Genomic DNA, 17,429 nt, shown 5'->3' with positions numbered 1-17,429 from the left:
TCCAGCAATTAGGTCACAGTGCATTGTCACACATGCAAGATATGATGTCCTATTAAAGGTTTGGAAGACAATTGCTGTTTTTGGTCAATTGAATACTGTGCTGTACATTTATTAGCAATTTATATACAATTAGTTGAATAAATAAAAAACAGATTCAATTTGTTGGTGGTCAAGTGGTTAGCAAGTTTGCTTAACAGTTTTGAGGTTGGGATTTTAAATCCAGACTCAAATCATCTGAGCGAGCCACTTCTTGCTGTGCTTGTGTAAAATTTCTCCAGATGCTCCACATCCACAAAACGTGTTGCTTAGGTTAATTGAAGAGTCTGAATTGTGACCCAGTGTAAACATGAATGGGAATGATTGTTTGTTAAATATACCCTGTGATTGGACAGCAGCCTTTTTATGGGGGGGGGGGGGGGGGGGTATCCCAACTATTGCCAAAAGTCAGCTGGGATAGGTCAAATCTCATGTTCCGAGTGGGGTGAAGTGATTAAAAAAATCAGTGGATTGAAGATTCATTGTCAATACATATACTGTAACTTTATAACATTGGTTTCTAAATAATTTATCAGCTAAGAATAACTGGTACTAGTGAAGAGTTACAGTGGTCCACAAATACTGAATGAATATATGTGTATAATTAGGGCTGTACAACAATTTTATTTGACTAATTTATTTTAAATGAATCTAATACTGCATCTGATAATATTACTGATAGGATTTCACAAGGTTCACTTTGCAACTTGTTAGTACAGCAATAAAAACTTTTGCTATCTGGAAGGTAAATGCTGTTGTCTCAAATTCCTCACTGTAAGAACGAGACAACTTTGCTGCTCTTAAAAAAACATTGTTAAAACACACTAAAACAAACCAATTTGAAAATATGTAGAGGCCTTTTGCCCAAATGCGAATAATCCACACAGCTTTCAGATAAAAAATATGAAGACCTTCAAATTAAAATAATTAATGGGCTCAGTTTGAATGTTAAATATAGAGAGTAGAATAGCATGGCAAGACAATTTTTAATGGGTCAGAAAGGGACTTTTTATATGTTAATGTTTTACTCCAAAGAAAATCTTTAAAGTATTTTTGCTTTAGAGAATCATTAACATAACTCCACGTCGTATAATTCCTAATTATGTACAATGTTTCTATTTGCATCTATGTTTGAAACACAAATAAAAACGGCATTTATTTATCACGAACATGAGCACAAGGATTGTCTTGTTTGTGAATTGTCAAACCAGATGGAGCAAAATTGTGTGCAAACGGATTCAGTCAACTAGTTACAATAGTGCACACAAAGAGAAACAAGATTGAAATTGTCCGATTTGAGGACATGTTTACTTAAAAAATAAAATTCTAAAATTAACATTGGAGGACGTATATGGAAGCATATTTGGTTCCTTAACTAAGAATGTTTGATTTTCAAAGTGGTGGTCACTGTGATATGCTTGCATCAAAGCACAAGAGGCTTAACTGTTGCTTCACACGAGTCCTTACTTTTCTCCAATTTTAGAAAGCATCGGTAACAGAAATGTATTTGAACGTAACGACAAAAAACACATCTATAGATAAATTACATGCTCGGCACTCATTTGGTGCATTTTTGATTTGTCTATTGCATTGTTTTCGGGGTTAAAAAAAACAGAGGCCGACTTGCGTTGGCTGAGCATGTTGTCCAAAGTCCAAGTTGGGGGCATTTAAGGTTAGGTTGGGTGTTTAACCCTCAAGATATTTCAGGGCATGGTTGCAAGGTTACCCTCAGGGCACATCCTCCGGAGAGTCGCTGTCATCGGAGCTCTTGACTTGTTCGAGATCCTGCAGGCCAACCAACGTCATGTCCGGCTGAACGTCCTCTTCGTCTAATTGCACCACAGGCTCATCACTGTCCTTAATGAGACCGTCGCCATCTTGAACACATTCATAGTGTCTGTCTGATGAGTGATTTTCTAGGTCAGGGACTTGGCTCAATGGGCTGCTCAAGGATTCCGAGGAGTCGGACTTAGGGTCTGGACCTGATTATGATGACAAGTACAGTTAATCACATTCAACAGCTCTGCTAGTTATCCATCCTTGTTGTACATGTGACCATGTTGCAGGTTTGCAAAAAATGAGCACAGCCTTAAAATCAATCTGGGCTGAATGAAATGGTTGCTGCACTTTCTAGATCTGGTCCATTACGCTAATAAGTTTTTCAGGGTAAGTGACTTACCTGAAGTGAGTGACGACCCAGAGCTAAAGTCATCACTAGAGTTGAGGAAATCGTCCAATGCTTCCTGATCTGATAGGTTGGTTACTGTCATCTGATCCAGAACAACCACATCTGCTTCTGTTGGATCTTCAGTCGTATATACAAAGAGGCACAATATACATGAAGGATTTGAAATCCAACTCCCCTTCACATTTCTACCAATTGTTTACCTTTTCAGCCTCTAAACTATAACATAACATAAAACATGTTATAGAGCGGATGCTCAGCCATAGAACGTTTACCTCTGTGCTCAAGATATCCAGTGGAACGGTATTTCTCCAAGTCTTGGTTAAAGGCTTCTTCAAAGACTTTCTGTCGTTCCCTCAGTTTCTGCTGCCGGGCCTGCTCTAGCTTTACAACTTTCTGAGCGTGCTCTGCGTTCAGGTCCACTAGAACACACAGCATTAATTTATAAGTCACTCTTCAAGCATTCCATTGAATTTGTCTCCTTCGTTTAAATCTGTCAAAATGTTTACACCTTAATAAAGAGAGTTCAGCTCAGTTTTACCTCAATAAAGATATTGTTAAAATAATATTTATGACAGTCAAAGATATAGGGCAGTGCCCATGTCAAGCAACAGTAAGGGAGCTCACCTTCTAGTGCCTCCAATTCTCGCCTGTAAAAGACAAATACAAAAAGTTCTCATTCAACAGATTTAGTTTCATCAAAGTGAAAAAAAGAGTGATGGAAAAAGCTGCATTAAACACAAAGGAACGTTTCTTTTTGATGCCGCTACGATTAATTCATGTTGCAGTTTATTGTTAAGTGAACCAATCAATACTTTTCGGGTACAGCAACTTGATGTGAATGAAAATAAATGAGATAAAGCACATACCTCTTTTTTTTCTTATAGACTTCCAGTTGTTCCATATGCTTCTGCTTGAGTGTCTGTTGTTCACATTGACAACATAGTGTCTCCAAGAAGACCAGCCTGCTCTCCATCTCCTCAAAGTCACCTTCCAGATGAGCTGCACATGGACAGACATTCTTGAAGCGGAACTACTCAAAATATTAGTCAGTCCATGTACTGCTACTGTGCTCTTTGTCCTCAGTTGTGATGACCTTCTTTTTCCACGACTCAACCCGTATTTCTATAGATAACTGCATATGATACCTATCGATGCAGTGATGGCGTCAAGTTCACCGATGAAGGCAGGCAAACTTTGGAGTTGTTCCTGTAGCTGCGTCAGTGCTGATCGTCTCTTCTCCCAGTGTGCTGATAGCATCACTACATCCCCATCAATGGCCTTAAAAAGGGGCACAGAGAGGAGCAAAACAGTATGACGGATTAGTTGTGGTGTTTTTGGAGTCTTCTGGGAGAAGCAACCTTTACTAAAAAATAAATACAATCAAAGCTGGGAGACTATTAAGGATATGAAAATGCGAAATTAAGCCATTTAAGTCCAAACGTTTTAAGGGTTACCATCCACATCGTTTTCACAAGACAAATTTGTCACCGTGAATCGAAGTGGGAGAAAATGAAACAATAGCGTGTTATCTGTGAGAAAGAGAGAAGAGCTGATCATACCTCTGCAACCTGAGCGCAGTCTTTAGTTTTTTTGTGAAGCAGAAACCAACTCTCCTCGTACCTGCGATAACACATTTTATACTGAAGGCATAAATCATACAGTGCAGTGCAGCCTGTCTGTCTGTCTGTCTGTGAGTACCTGCTCAGGATGTCTAGTCCAGCACCGAAATGAGGAAGACTTTCTTCATACCTGAGCAAGAAATATGTCAAACTTAATACCGTCATAAACTAGCTCGGAATAAATCTTAAAATCTCTTTGAATTTTTAAAAGTTTGACAGCCCAACCACTAATACTGGAAAAATTTGCAGAAAGAATAACCTGTCAGCAACAAAATACTGATTGTATTTATATTCGGTTGCAAGTTACATTATGTTCATTTCTTTTTTAACTGACCTGGACTTCCTCCTGCTGCTGCTGCTGCTGCTGCTGCTGCTTTTGGATTCCTTTGATTTGTCCCCTAGTGTTTTCAAGCTGTTGGGACAGGGGGGAAATGGTTTATACACATAAATTATTGGCAATAATAAAATCATAATCGTGATCACAGTATGCATGATGTCACGCTACAACTTAGTTTGAAAAGTCAATAATCAGCTGTATCGTCCATTGACAAATAGAGTGAAATGATGGCAAAGAAAACATTGGTATCCAATTTCACTGAAATGATGAATGAATAGTTTAAACATACATTACAAGAAAACAAATCTTAATTTGTCTATCTATGTTAGCAATTTATAATGACATACTGACAAAATCCCCCTCTTTCACTTGATGGCAAAATGTAGATATGTTTGGGTGGGCACTGCTGCTGAAGTACATAAGTGATCCATTCCATAATTAATGTCATTGAGCGACTACATTCCCCATGAAACACATTGCAAAGGCAATTGGAATTTCTTTGCATTTGCCAGGAAACTATGTTAGGCTCCATTCTGTTTCACCTACTTGACCCGTCGTCACATGCTCGTCAGCTGAGAGCAATGAACAGGAATGGCGTAAGAAACCAAATCCTGGGTAGTAAAAGAAAAAAGCTAATGATCATAACAGATCCTAATGTTTTAAGTGTGTTCGTTTTATGCTTTATACTATTGACTAAGTGACTTTGCTACGAGCAAACTTTGCTGCGTCGTATTTGTTGTGATATCAATACCATTTGATTGCAACTCACACGCATCGACAAAATATCAGACAAACCCTGTCGTTAAATCCTGTTGCACCATGTGAAGTTTTTCTCTGAAGTTTTCGAACATGCTTCCACTGTGTAGTTTATCTTGAGTAAGGCTGTTGTCCTCTGAGATGAACCCGGTAAACGGTACGGGCTCCTGACAACTCTGTTGTGAGCTTGTGACAGAACCTGCAAGTTCGTCTTCCGTTACACTTCTTCTTTGGTGAAAACTTAACGGCATCGAGAATCGATTACTGCCCCCTACTGTCTCAACGTGTTCAGGGCTGATTGCTGGCTGGATATCACGAAATGTGACGTTTGTCATTCACTGTCAATAAACGTATAACATTAATATCACAGCAAGAAGAAAATGAGAAAATAAACTGACTAGTACCTTTAACTTGATTTATCCTTGACTAAATCAATGACTTTTTTTCTCATTAGTCAAATTACCTTGGGGATTTAAAAGGCATCAATAATTTTCAAATTCCTGCTCAAGCGCCTCTGAGCAAGGCAATGAACCCCAAGCTGCTTGGAGGACAACACACACTATTCACAAAACATATTTGGCAGTTGACATCCTTGTATGTCAATTTATGGGTTGTGATTTTTCTGTTCAGCTCCTTGTTAGAGAAGAGCAAGTTGTGTAAAACATGCTGACACATAAAAACTGTACATGTCCATTCAAAGATTTTAGACTGTTAAGCTTCCCTGTATAGGTTATAATATAGTGCTGTTTAGGTTCATCCTCAAATTCCACTCAAATGTTTAACTATCCCTAACTTTTTGTGAGTCGTGTATCGTTTTGTAAATTTGATTATTGATAAATTGATAGGTTTTTTTTGAAAAATTATGAGCTCAGTTGCATACCATACAGTATTTAGCATGTACTATACTTAGTTGTATTGATAACCATACAAAAAATGTTCAGAAAGAGCGTACAGGCAAATATACAAAGACCAATTTTATTTATGAGCACATCACATTTGTCCACTGAACAGATAAAGAAATGTGCAACAGTTTAAAAAGCCTGTTCTACTGACAAGCTGGTAGTACAGTTGCCTTTGCCAAAAAAAAAAAATTGCTCACGACAATCCAAACTTTACATCACGTCATGTAGCAGATGCTTTTGTGGTCACTTGCAATACCACACTGAAGTCAAACAAAAGGTTTCCAATAAGAGTCAGAAAGGTGTGTCAGAAGCGTTCCAGAATGGGTCTCACTAAAGAAATACATTTGGAACATTTGAAAAATTGGGCATAGCTAATTCAACAATTTGGAATGTCCAGAGGAAAAAAATAAATATTAGAGTACCGAACACAGGAGTGGATGAGAGCTGTGAAGAAACCCAAATGCCTTAAATACAACAAAACAAAAAGAATGACCATGCCGTTCCAAAATTTTTGAAGTGGACTGTACCTTTTATGTGGAACTAACATGCCAATACTAGTAAGGACCCTTAAAATGAAAGGGCAGAAAAGTAGTGAGATATTTAGGTACAAAACGAGATATTACATGGAAGCACCTGAAACCAGTTTTGTTATAGTGATTGTTCACTATATAAATTTCATATAAAGTTAATACATAAGACAATTATATTGCTCAAATTATTTTTGCTGTACATATACGTAAAAATCACACATCAGAACAGACAAGTGTATACATGAACATAACATCCTATGTTACAGTATTATCCAGTGTTGGTTTCAAATTCACTCACTGGCCACAAGATTTTGTACACCTGCACCATCTAATGCGAGTCAATACAAGAAGAGCTGTATCAAATATTTTGCATTTACAAAGATGTTTCATTGATTGAATTTGCAATTACACAATCTGTCCCCTACATAGTAGGGCCTATAGTAAGCTACACGTACTGTCAATAACGAACCATCCACCTCTTACTATGCTTTGCCGTAAACTTTTTTGGAATATAAACTACAATTCTAAACATCTTTTTAATACTTGTTCTGTATTTTTATAATGCTATGCATGATTGATTTATTGATTGTATTATTTATTCAACAACAAAACTACAGAATCAACACTATAATCATTACATAATATGACGCTTGCTGGCATCTTGTTTTAGTTCCCTTGCAAGTCTAAGTTGGCTAACCCACATTTCACCAAAAGTCAGATAGGAAAGGCTCCAGTTCACCAGGGAACCTAAACCGGTATATAAAAACTGATGACTGAAAACATTTTTTTATTTTATTAATATTATTTTGGAGACAGCTCCCTAAGCAGACTCATTAGATGCTGTGGGTGTACAGTAATGATCATCTCCTCTGTAGGAGGAAATATTTAAATATTACATATAGTAAACAATGAATCTGTAAACATGTTCAGCCACAGATCAGGTGTTTGTTAGCGCTTGAGAAGGATTCTCTGACTGCTCCTAGTTTGAACTGTTGAGGTAGTAGATTGGATCTGCCTAAGACGTTTTGTCGAGCCCTTGGAAGTGACAGAACAGCTACCCTCCTTTGTTGAGTCATCAGCCCAGCCCTTGGAAGAGTCAATGGCAGAACATTTGGAATCATCAAGAAAGCAGCTGCTGGCTGGTGAAGTAAACGTAACAATGTCTTTGCTAGCACCTGTTTTAGTTCCCTTTGGACTATGTTTGGCAGAATTATTCGCTGGTGGCTTGCTATGTACATATGGTGATGTCACTGAGTTGATTAGAGCGTTAGGAACAGTAGTGTGTCCTGCAGCTCTGATAACAGTCCTAGCAACTGTAATCCTGGGAATGGTTTTGGAGTTGAGAGCTGACCCCACTGTCAAGTTCCTCTGTAGCCGTTTTTCTCTCACATTTCTGCACATGACCTCACTGACTGGACCTAGGTCAGATTTATCTTTGACCTCGAGAGAAGTGATGCTCGCCACCGAGCCCAGTTTTCCAACATCAACTTTGTTCTGCGTGTCTGCCGTAACATAACTGTCCCTAAATAATTTCAGCTCTCCCATATGTGTGTCTTGTATAGGCTCCGCATCAAGGTTACCTGTGTTTCGTACCTCATGGAGAGCATGTTCCACTTGCAGATCTTCCTTATCGTTAGTCTCCGTCTCACCGTTATAGTAGTCACTACCAAGTTGAACATTCCCATTGGACTGTTGCTGTCTGCACTTCTTTAACGGATTGTCGGTAGAAAAATGATTAGGAGGAGCTAGAGTAGCATCTGGTGGGAGGCCTCTCCTTCTTCGAGACAATCTCACAACCCCGGGGGTCTCGCTGAGCTGTCTGGTGGCTAAGTTAGTAGTCAATGGCATTGGAGCTGGTGCCCTGCTTGGATTTGTTCCTGAGTTCTGAAGACCTCTAAGAGTCTTGGGGTTTCTGTAGAACTTACAAACTGTTAGGCATTGATTGTGAGGCAGCTGGTGGTTGCTGTGTTGGGAGAGGTGATTGCTCTTGACTTCTGGTAGGCTTTGAGACTGGCCCCTTAGTTTATTGTTGAGGCTTGAGGATTGCTGGCTAACACCCCTAGTTTTAGGCTTCAAGGTTGAAACCGATCTGACAAAGGAGGTGCTATGTTCAGAAAATCTGGCAACCTTGGAGACCTGAAACGTGAAAAGACCTTTTAAACACAGTCATATCGGATATGGGTCGCTTCTGAATAATGTCACAAAAATATGGGAATTTTCAAAGTTGGACTATTTCTATGGGAATGACCAGAAATTCCAATCAATCTCACAAACCTTTTTATTTCTTCTGAGCTGTATGGAGAAGTGCCTCGGTCTCAGGTGGTGTTTTGAAACATCTTCTCCCCTGCCAGGCTCCATACATTCATTCTTAAGCCTTTGCCCTGCCTCCTCCTTCCTCTCTCTCTCCCTTCTCCGCTGTGCCCGGGCAGTTAGATGGCAGAGGGAGCTTCCCTCTGCTGAATCAGTGCCTCCAAAGTTCAGTGACCTACAGTCTGGCCGCTCTACAGGACAACACACACAAACTAATATTCATAATAAGATTTAACTTTCCGTGGAGCACATTGTCAAGTGGTTGGGATGAGAATCAACATCTCCAATTTGCATTTGATGAGATGGGAACATTCTTATCACGTGTCAAAGTGGAAAGGCACCTGTTTGCATGATGGTGTTCTTCCTGTCAGCGACAATCTGGGAGTGTGTGGAAAGATGGGAATTCAAATCCTGTTCACTCAAGAAGGCCATGTTTCTTGGCAACGCTGCTGAACCTGAGGTCACAATGAAAAATCACTTTATTTCATAGTGTCTCCGACAGTGACCAGCGAAAGAACGATTAGATGCTAAAATACAGACCAGGTGTTAAAAGCTCAGACTTTGGCTGTGTTCACACACACATTTTGATTCAGAACAGAGCACAACATGTACGTACAACAAAGTGTGTTAAATTTCACAATTTATCCTGCTTCACCGGGCATCAATTTATTCCCATTTTTACAAACATAACTAAGTTTATATGCCCATGCATCACATCATAGGAAAGTCGTACAGCAAATGTTACGCACTGTGTGCTCAAACTCAAAACAATAATGCTGTCTGTACTATCAAGAGATAAACTGAGCATATATTTATATGATAGCCAATAGAGCAATATTTGTCAATAAGAAAAACAAAAATTGCACTGAGATTATGAATTTCATCATGAAGACTTACCTCTGAGGCAGAGAAAAGACAAGAAGTCCTCGGTTTTAGGTCGACGTCTTGTTAGACTGGTGACTACTGCTAGTTTATGGTTGTGTTTATACTGTGTGGATGACATCAGAGGTGGTGGACCAGGAGAGCTGGGTGGGGACTGGGCAAATTTTCTTTGCGCTTGCAGCCTTGGCCTGCATAAGCTAACAAACAAACTTATCTGAATTAAAGGTTAATAAAAAAAAAATAAAAACCTGCATGTGAGGACTAAAACCCTTAGGCAAAATAAAAGTATGTCCTAGCGTCTTTCCATGTCTGACATGATAATGACAATTGTTTGTCCATAATTCTTTTATACACAAAGACACACAAAAAAAAGTATGAAACCATTTTTAAAAAAACAACAACAACAACAACAACAAAAGACGAGCTGACCTCCTGCTATGTGGGTCATCCTTGTCATAAAAGAAGCTGGCAGGGTAGTGCTCAGGGCGCGCCTCCAAGGACCAACTCCAGCTTGAGCTGCCTGACAGCGAGGACGGACATTGACCGCTACCATTAACCATGGAACCTAAACCAATGGGTACAAGTGTTAGTAACTAAGCAGAGAATTCCCACAATGCCTAAACAAGACGACAAAATCCCTCTGCATTTTGCTTCGTTATTCTACATCACAAAATGAATGAAGTGCTGTATTGATTGTATACTCTAATAATCAGTTTTAACAGCTTGGCTGTAAAATGATCTAACCGTGGTGTAATTTCTAATACAAATAGACTGAGCAATCAAATTGTTACTGACCCCTGATGCCTTTGGGAGAGCGTGACCTCTTCCCGGCCTCGACTGGAGTCCTCGTGAGTAGCTGTACATTCTTGGGCGGCCTCCTATTTTTGACTGAGTGCTTGTGCTGGCTTCGCTGTGGTTGTTTTGTAGTGTTTGTGTATTTGGAGGTCAACGTGGATGATGAATTTGTCATTTTACGTGACCGTAATGTCCTGGTTGAGACAGCCCTATTGTGTGCATGTTCTTGTAAGCTGGTGTGCTGCACAGTTTTTTCTCGACACAGTTTTGGTTGCGTGTGAATGCGCTCTTCTGTCTGAGTTGTTTTGCTTTTTTGTGAATGCGTATCCTGAGACAACTTTGATTTGTGCACTTTGTTGGTATGACCACTATGCTGTTTTGTCTTAACTTGTGTTTTTTGCAGGCTGTGTTTTTTTTTCTGCATATTCTGCAATCTGTGTGAGACTCTTTGTTGCTGTGGCTTTTGATTTGACTTTTGTGGTTCAAGCGAAAGTGGAGCTTTTGATACGTGCTTGCGTTTGTGCCCATTTGCAGGTAAGTGTCCGTGTGTGGCACGACGTGTGTCTTTGAATTCCCTGAGGGAGAGGAAAAGAACTTTGCGCACCAGACGCTCCTCACACCAAGGCATCCCATCGCTGATGTCCTACAGAGACAAACCATAACATGCAAGGTAATTTGGAGTTATCACACACTGCTCCAAACGCATGGACAGTATGCGGTACGTGTACATTTTACTCACATATTTTTTTTTGATGATATTCCGTTTGGGTCTGTCTGTACTCATCTTGCACAGTTGACATGAATGACAGAAGATTTTTTTGCTTTGCTTTTTCTGTCAGTGTGTAAATCTTGTGTCCTGCAAAAAAAAAAAAGAGAACCCATTAAATTGGAATATTTATCTGAAATTAAAAATAGAAAATGTATAATTACTGCCCTCATTCAGGTTCAATATGTTTATTGACCTTTTTGGGTGTAAAATTTATTCATTTTTTGATATATGTACTTTTGAGTCAATTTTATGAAATTTTAATGAACACGATAAAAATGATTGAAAAAGGTGTATCTGATTAATTTGCAATTTTATTGTAAATTCACATTTATCTTGTCCATCCATCCATTATCTGAACCGCATTTCCTCACAAGGGTCACAGGGAATTTATTTTGTATTTAATTCAATTCATGTGAAAACATGAGCACATATGTGTGTGCTGTATTCACATTATGTCCATGTACGACAGTTTTGACATTTGACACTCATTAATATTTGTAAGTGAATAGGCTCCTGTAAGTGAATTATTCATCACAACATAAAGGGTTGGAAAAGTGACTGCAAATGTTTAACTGTAATTCGGATATCAATTTGGATCACGACTTCTCTTGTCCATTGAAATATGCAAATTTGCACTCATAATGAATAGATACCAATAGCTGATTTCAATAATTACAGATTTTGACAGCGACACAAGTCAAAATAAAAAATCTTGAAACGATGTTGTCAACTACATGTCAATGAACTATCGCGCACATAGATCTTAACTGGACATCGTCTGATGATAGGCCTCATAATTTACGGAGGCACAGTTAATCATTGCAAAAGGTTACTTTTGTCATTTTGATTGCACTTGCATTACGATAACGTAACAAGATTGCTCTCTGTCACAAAATCCATTCTACAGTATAACATCGATCTAAGTGTGGATGTCGACTTTGACGTCCGTCTATATACGACTCCGAACAATCTTAAAATGTAGGATGATAAGGGAGGTGAACTGGAGCGAACGTGTACGGCAAAATTCTGGTCAGAGTCGTTAAACAAAGCAGGAATGAAACAATGGGCCGAACAGATCACCCACCTCGAACGGGATAACCGGGCTAGCGGTGCTACATCGTGAGCCCTGCGCCCACTTAGGTTTGGAGCAGTAGCAGACAGACCCGCACGGACAAACCTGGAACGAGACACATTTGAACCCCCACCGAATGCAGCTCGTCCATGTGAAGGTTCCACACGCACACGGCCTGGCTGCGCGTGCAGCATCGTGCGCATGTGAAAGGCCACTCTTTTCCGGTCTCCCCCCTGGTGGGCGTGGCCTCCTTCTCCGGGCCGAGCCCAACGGGAAAGTCACATCGGCTAATGTCAGCAACATGAACTCACGCTAATGTAATCTGAAATGCTTATACTTGACAGAATATATTATATTTGGTTTTTTTTTGGGTGTATATTTGTACATTCTCTTGTTTTTTTCTCGTGTTGACCTACTCCTTTTAAATGAGATTTTCTTCACTGGAGCTCCTGTTTTTTTCCGTCAATGAGTCAAAGGTCAAATAAATGTATTTCCCTTTATATTGAGTCCTAATTTCTTCCATTTATATGATTCATATAACATGATTTTATTTAATAATCGGTTCTGTTACGTGAGTGGCTATTCATCGTACAACAAAAAAGGTTAAATGTAGACTGTACACAAGCCAAAAACGATACCCGTTTTTTCTAAATATTTTTAGTAAATGCTTGAGTTGTTATATTAAATTTAAAAGCTTTTTCCTTTAAAACTATTATACACGAACGCAATTTGGGCTCCTGTCCAATCAGGGGAGCGCTCAGGTGTGCTAATGAAGCCGCCAGACAAGACAAGGCGTCAGTGTGCACTTTCCTGCTAGCGGCTCAACTCAAATACCTGGCCGCCCATCCCATATAACTCCTTTTACTTTACTTTAAGTCATGTTGGTGTTTTCGTGGCTCATGGGGATATTTTGTTGCACTTCAGCAGTGGGTGGTCCGGTTCAGCACTTGACTTGGTCAGCGGAGGCAACCCCGGTTGTCCAAGACGAAGCCACGCGCTCGTCCTCCGATGACCTGCCGGTGTACCGGCACGCATCACAGCCGCTTGTGGCCAAAGAGTTGCTTCGGCCGGGTCCTCGTCAGAGTTCAATACCCGCCGAGTTGACTGCGCTGTTGTTCCCACAGACCTCGCAGTACCCCAGCACACCACAGGCTCCACGCACACGCCCTGTGGAAGCTTGGTGCGGGTCAAATGAGATCTTGGTGCGCGTGGATCGTTTCCAGTTACGTGCGTGGCCACATCCAGCTCTGTACCTTCTTGGTTCGTGTCCGCCCAACACTGTGACCTCACACTTCCTCTTTTTCCACTACGCAATGACCGACTGTGCCGCTGCATCTCAGGTAAACACACAAACTCGAGGAACCTTTTAAAAAGTCTTGGAAATAAATGTTTCATAGTGTCTTATATGTATAACGATTATTGATGCATTGTTATTGGATTGTTCATGACTGTGACAAATTGCATTTAATATTCCCATAGGGGAATTTGAGGCCCACAAATAAATTAAGTCCTGTAAGGATAGCCGGTCGGTGAATGGCCATTAACCTTTAAACTTATCCAACAATGTAATATTTTCCATTCACCCTTTCAGGTTGTCGCTGGCGGTCAATTGGTGTATTCTCACGTTCTTCACTACACCCCTCCACCTCAAGGCTACATCATCCGTGTTCTCCCACTGAAACTCTCCATCAATTGTGTTTACAACAGGTCATTTTAAAGCTATCACACATGCTCAATTCCCCTCGAAAAAGAAATAATCACTGTTGTCTGAATTTACTTCATCGCCAAGCTACATTGCTGCCTTAAAGTTCAAACACCACAAAATCAGACAAATTTATTTTTGTTAAATGATATTCTCGTATGTTTTAGTGCCAGATTGCCTGTAGCCATGAGCTGCCGTTTTAGTGTGACTGTTTTATGTGTGTGATGTTAACCTGACGTTCTGTTTTAGGTTTCATTACTCTTACCAAGTTGGCTACACACCTCAAATTCAGCACACCACCTTGATGAAGAGTCTCAGAACGAAGCTAATTTTCAGCCTCACTGTCTGTAACGGTAAAGTGGAGCTTCCTATACAACATGCTTACAATGATACAATAGTAACACAGATGGTCAATTCTAAGTCTTGTTTGTGTTTATGGTTTCTTCCCTTTTTTTTGTGTCCTTCGCTCATTCGTGGGGGTGCAACTTAGTCCTTGGACCTGCTGTTATTCTTCATTAGGTTCCTGAATCTGTCCTGTATTTGTGTGTTTGGCAGCTCAATGGGAGCCCATCTCTCCTGGCCACTCATTTTTCCTAGGGGAGCGGGTGAATTTTGTGGCCCAGAGTGGAAACCTCGTGCCAGGCGAGAGGGTCTTTGTTGACTCCTGCTACGCGACGTCCTCCAAAGACCCAAATAGCATGTCCAAAGTGGATATCATCACTAACTTTGGGTGTGTCTATAGTATGAACATGCACTTGCATCGTTGTCTTTCAGTCATTGGTTGAAGTTGCATTAAATGAGGTGCTTGCACTTTGCTTTTGCAGCTGTATGACAGACAGCCGGCGGGAGGGTAGTTCTTCCTATTTCTGGTCAAGAAGCGGTAACATGCTTAAGTTTTCGATGGATGCCTTTCTCTTCAGTGATGTCTCACAGGTGAGGAAAATATTTGTAATGGGATTCTAAATTTCAGATATGTAATGCATACTAAAATTTAAAGTGCAACTTTCCATCCATCAAAAGCAGGAGCCACTTGACTTGGTCGGAAATGATGGTATCTCGGTTTAAACGTCATTCGTGCCGGGTGGTGAATTTAACTGCATACTATTTATCCAGTGTTAACTCGAATGTTCAAAAAATCTAAGTTTTCGAAAACAGTTCATCAAAAAACACAAGTAGAACAAGAACATTAATTGCAGAAGTTGTTTCTAGTGCAAGACTTGTACTTAATACTTACTGTAGCTGTTGTCTGTGTAGATGCTGTACCTTCACTGTTCAATGTCAGTTGGTGTTACCACTTCGCACACCTCCAAGTCTTGTAACTACAACCAAACTATTGGAAGGTAAGTTATTAAAATCATATGTGATTTATGAAACAGATGTGCAGTATAAAAGAAGTGCATAAAGAGTACTAGGTAAAATATTTTTTAGACCGTGTCACAACATTTACATTAGTTTGGGGGACTTTCTTATTGTAAAATGCATCTTATTTTAAAATTCTTTTTAAATGTCAAAAGTACATAGGTCCCCCTAAATTTCTACAATTATTTTTTCTTTTAATCTGCTGGTACTACGCTGCAAATAAAAATGTCTCACCTGGTAATTGAGCTGAGTCGCACCTGCATTTTTTTTTTTTTTTTAAAGAAATAATCTTCTTTGTGTAATATCTTCAATTTCATGTTTTCAGGTGGGAGGAGCTTGATGCACCACTGTCGACGTGCTCCTGCTGTGATTCCGTATGTAGCGACACGCAGAACTGTAAGTCGTCTATTTTTTTCATTTGTTGCATAAATACTAGGGCGACACAGATTGATCGGCTGGCCAACTATAGCCTTTCAAACATCTGCATATAATTGACACCCATTGAAATTAATTGAGAGGGGGGTTATACATCATGTATTTTTCAAGTTAATTGGTACTTTTATTTTCTGTAAATTATTGGCATTGGCCTAAAACGTATCCATATTGGCTCTAGTAAATACCACATGGTTTTTATGTATGTCTTGGGGTAATAATCTTAACTGAAGAATCTGAATGTGTTACTGTGACCACATAGAGTTTTGAGATTTTATACGGTTTATGTCCGCCTCAGCTGTGAAGAACGTAGTTAGCAGTCCTGGCTGGCTCATTCGCCACAAGAAAGAATCACCGTTTCATTCGGAGGATGCAGAAAAATGGGTGGATCAGGAAGAACAGAGAGAACATGCAGTTCAATTTCAAAAACCGGACAGTTTTCCATCACAGACAAAGCTAGACCACGAGAAGACAAAGTCTTATGGTGAGAAGGAACAAATGAGGCCCCGTACAGCAATCGGAATGTCAAGCAACACAGACAACCAGGGATTAATTGAAGAGTATCTGACGACATATGACAGCCACAAGACGGAGCCAACGCCAGATGACATCGTAATCTCAAACCGTAGCACGCAAGATGTGCTTGACAGCGGAGAAGGTGCATTTTTTGTCAACAATGATTCTAAGAACACAACTTTGATTGATCCTGGTTCAGCTGAAAACATTTCCACAGATTTGATTCCCATTGCTGAACTGTGTTCGAAGAACGATAAAAAGAGTTGCCTGTCCAAGGAGGATAGAGGTAACACAGGTGCTGAGCACACGAATCCTATTCAAAACACAGCATCTAAAATCACTCAACGGGTGCCGAGAGCTGAAGAAGAGTTTGCCGACAGTAAAGCTGAAAACAACTCTTCAGAGTTGAGTAATGTCAGTCAATCGGTTGACGGAAAACTAAAAAAGAAACCAGAGCAAGTAGCCTATTATGCTGACAGGAAAGGACTTGATGGAGATGAAGTGCTTCAAGAGCTTCAGATCAGAGAATGGGAATCAAACTCGTCTGCCAAATCCAGAGGCTCGGCGTGTGTTGACAGGTCTGATTGTAATTCTGGAATTGAAGGTGAAGCGCTCCAGCATGGTCAGTTTGCTGTCCCAGCCAAGACAAATAAAGTACAAGATGAATACGTTGGTGTCACTCCAAGTTCTCCAAGTTTTGAGGAAGTGCCTGATGATTCCCGTCACTCTGCTGTGATAATTGTCACAAGTACAGTGGAGGAGAGCAGTCACATATCTGACAGGAAGTGGCCCATAGGAGAGCGAGGAGTTTGGGAGTGATGATTGACTGATCAAGTGAGGATGACTGTGCAAATATCACAGGGAAATGGGCATGATATTTAAATTGAATGTCTTTGTATTTTCTACATGGACATCTCTTTTGGGAAAGCTAACAGTAGTTTGGTGTTAAGAATGAAGGATAATTTCACCTTTTCACTCATCTTCCAATAAAATTCATGCATTAAAAGTCCACCTATTTTTGTTATTGTTTTTTACTGTTTTCCTAGAATCTTTTCATGTGCTGGCCACTCAATTTGTTTCTTAACTGATGTCATGGCAAATAGTTCCTGCATTAGTTTTTGTACAATGGCGCTAAATTGTGATTCTGGTAGAGTAGATTGATGTCACTCAAACTGTGAAAAATGTATCCAGCACATTTATCCAGCTCCACCAGCTGTCCATGCA

General features: G+C 40.0%; 3 protein-coding genes across 5 annotated transcripts; 1 reads left to right on the top strand and 2 right to left on the bottom strand.

The window, feature by feature from the left end:
* Window positions 1–640: 640 nt before the first annotated feature.
* Window positions 641–5,181, bottom strand: dtnbp1a (dystrobrevin binding protein 1a). The gene is made up of 10 exons (XM_085918425.1): window positions 4,976–5,181; window positions 4,178–4,255; window positions 3,923–3,973; window positions 3,784–3,844; window positions 3,370–3,502; window positions 3,091–3,223; window positions 2,849–2,871; window positions 2,497–2,643; window positions 2,216–2,341; window positions 641–2,018 (listed from the first exon to the last, which is right to left on the bottom strand). Exons 1-10 carry the CDS (start codon window positions 5,029–5,031, stop codon window positions 1,765–1,767), a joined length of 1,062 nt encoding a protein of 353 aa, XP_085774551.1. The 5' UTR covers window positions 5,032–5,181; the 3' UTR covers window positions 641–1,764.
* A 728-nt stretch (window positions 5,182–5,909) lies between these two features.
* Window positions 5,910–12,356, bottom strand: LOC147052220 (uncharacterized). 3 transcript variants are annotated; one of them, XM_085917624.1, is made up of 9 exons: window positions 12,209–12,356; window positions 11,095–11,211; window positions 10,356–10,998; window positions 9,990–10,125; window positions 9,576–9,757; window positions 9,020–9,133; window positions 8,643–8,869; window positions 7,962–8,504; window positions 5,910–7,454 (listed from the first exon to the last, which is right to left on the bottom strand). In XM_085917624.1, exons 2-9 carry the CDS (start codon window positions 11,137–11,139, stop codon window positions 7,317–7,319), a joined length of 2,028 nt encoding a protein of 675 aa, XP_085773750.1. In that variant the 5' UTR covers window positions 11,140–11,211; window positions 12,209–12,356; the 3' UTR covers window positions 5,910–7,316. The 3 variants fall into 3 exon arrangements, with proteins under 3 accessions (XP_085773750.1, XP_085773748.1, XP_085773749.1); XM_085917622.1 differs by having other exon boundaries at window positions 5,910–8,504; XM_085917623.1 differs by having other exon boundaries at window positions 5,910–8,504; window positions 9,576–9,748.
* A 587-nt stretch (window positions 12,357–12,943) lies between these two features.
* Window positions 12,944–17,222, top strand: LOC147052219 (uncharacterized). Its single transcript, XM_085917625.1, is given in 9 exon segments — window positions 12,944–13,536; window positions 13,788–13,903; window positions 14,148–14,251; window positions 14,454–14,628; window positions 14,723–14,831; window positions 15,153–15,238; window positions 15,583–15,653; window positions 15,988–16,955; window positions 16,957–17,222. Coding segments are annotated over 9 exon segments (2,136 nt in total). The 5' UTR covers window positions 12,944–13,074; the 3' UTR covers window positions 17,002–17,222.
* The last annotated feature ends 207 nt before the right edge of the window (window positions 17,223–17,429 follow it).

The sequence above is a fragment of the Syngnathus leptorhynchus genome, chromosome 8, assembly GCF_054491065.1.
Source record: "Syngnathus leptorhynchus isolate UIUO chromosome 8, UIUO_Slep, whole genome shotgun sequence".
NCBI classification, from domain to species: Eukaryota; Metazoa; Chordata; class Actinopteri; order Syngnathiformes; family Syngnathidae; genus Syngnathus; species Syngnathus leptorhynchus.
This window is presented reverse-complemented; position numbering and strand designations above follow the sequence as displayed.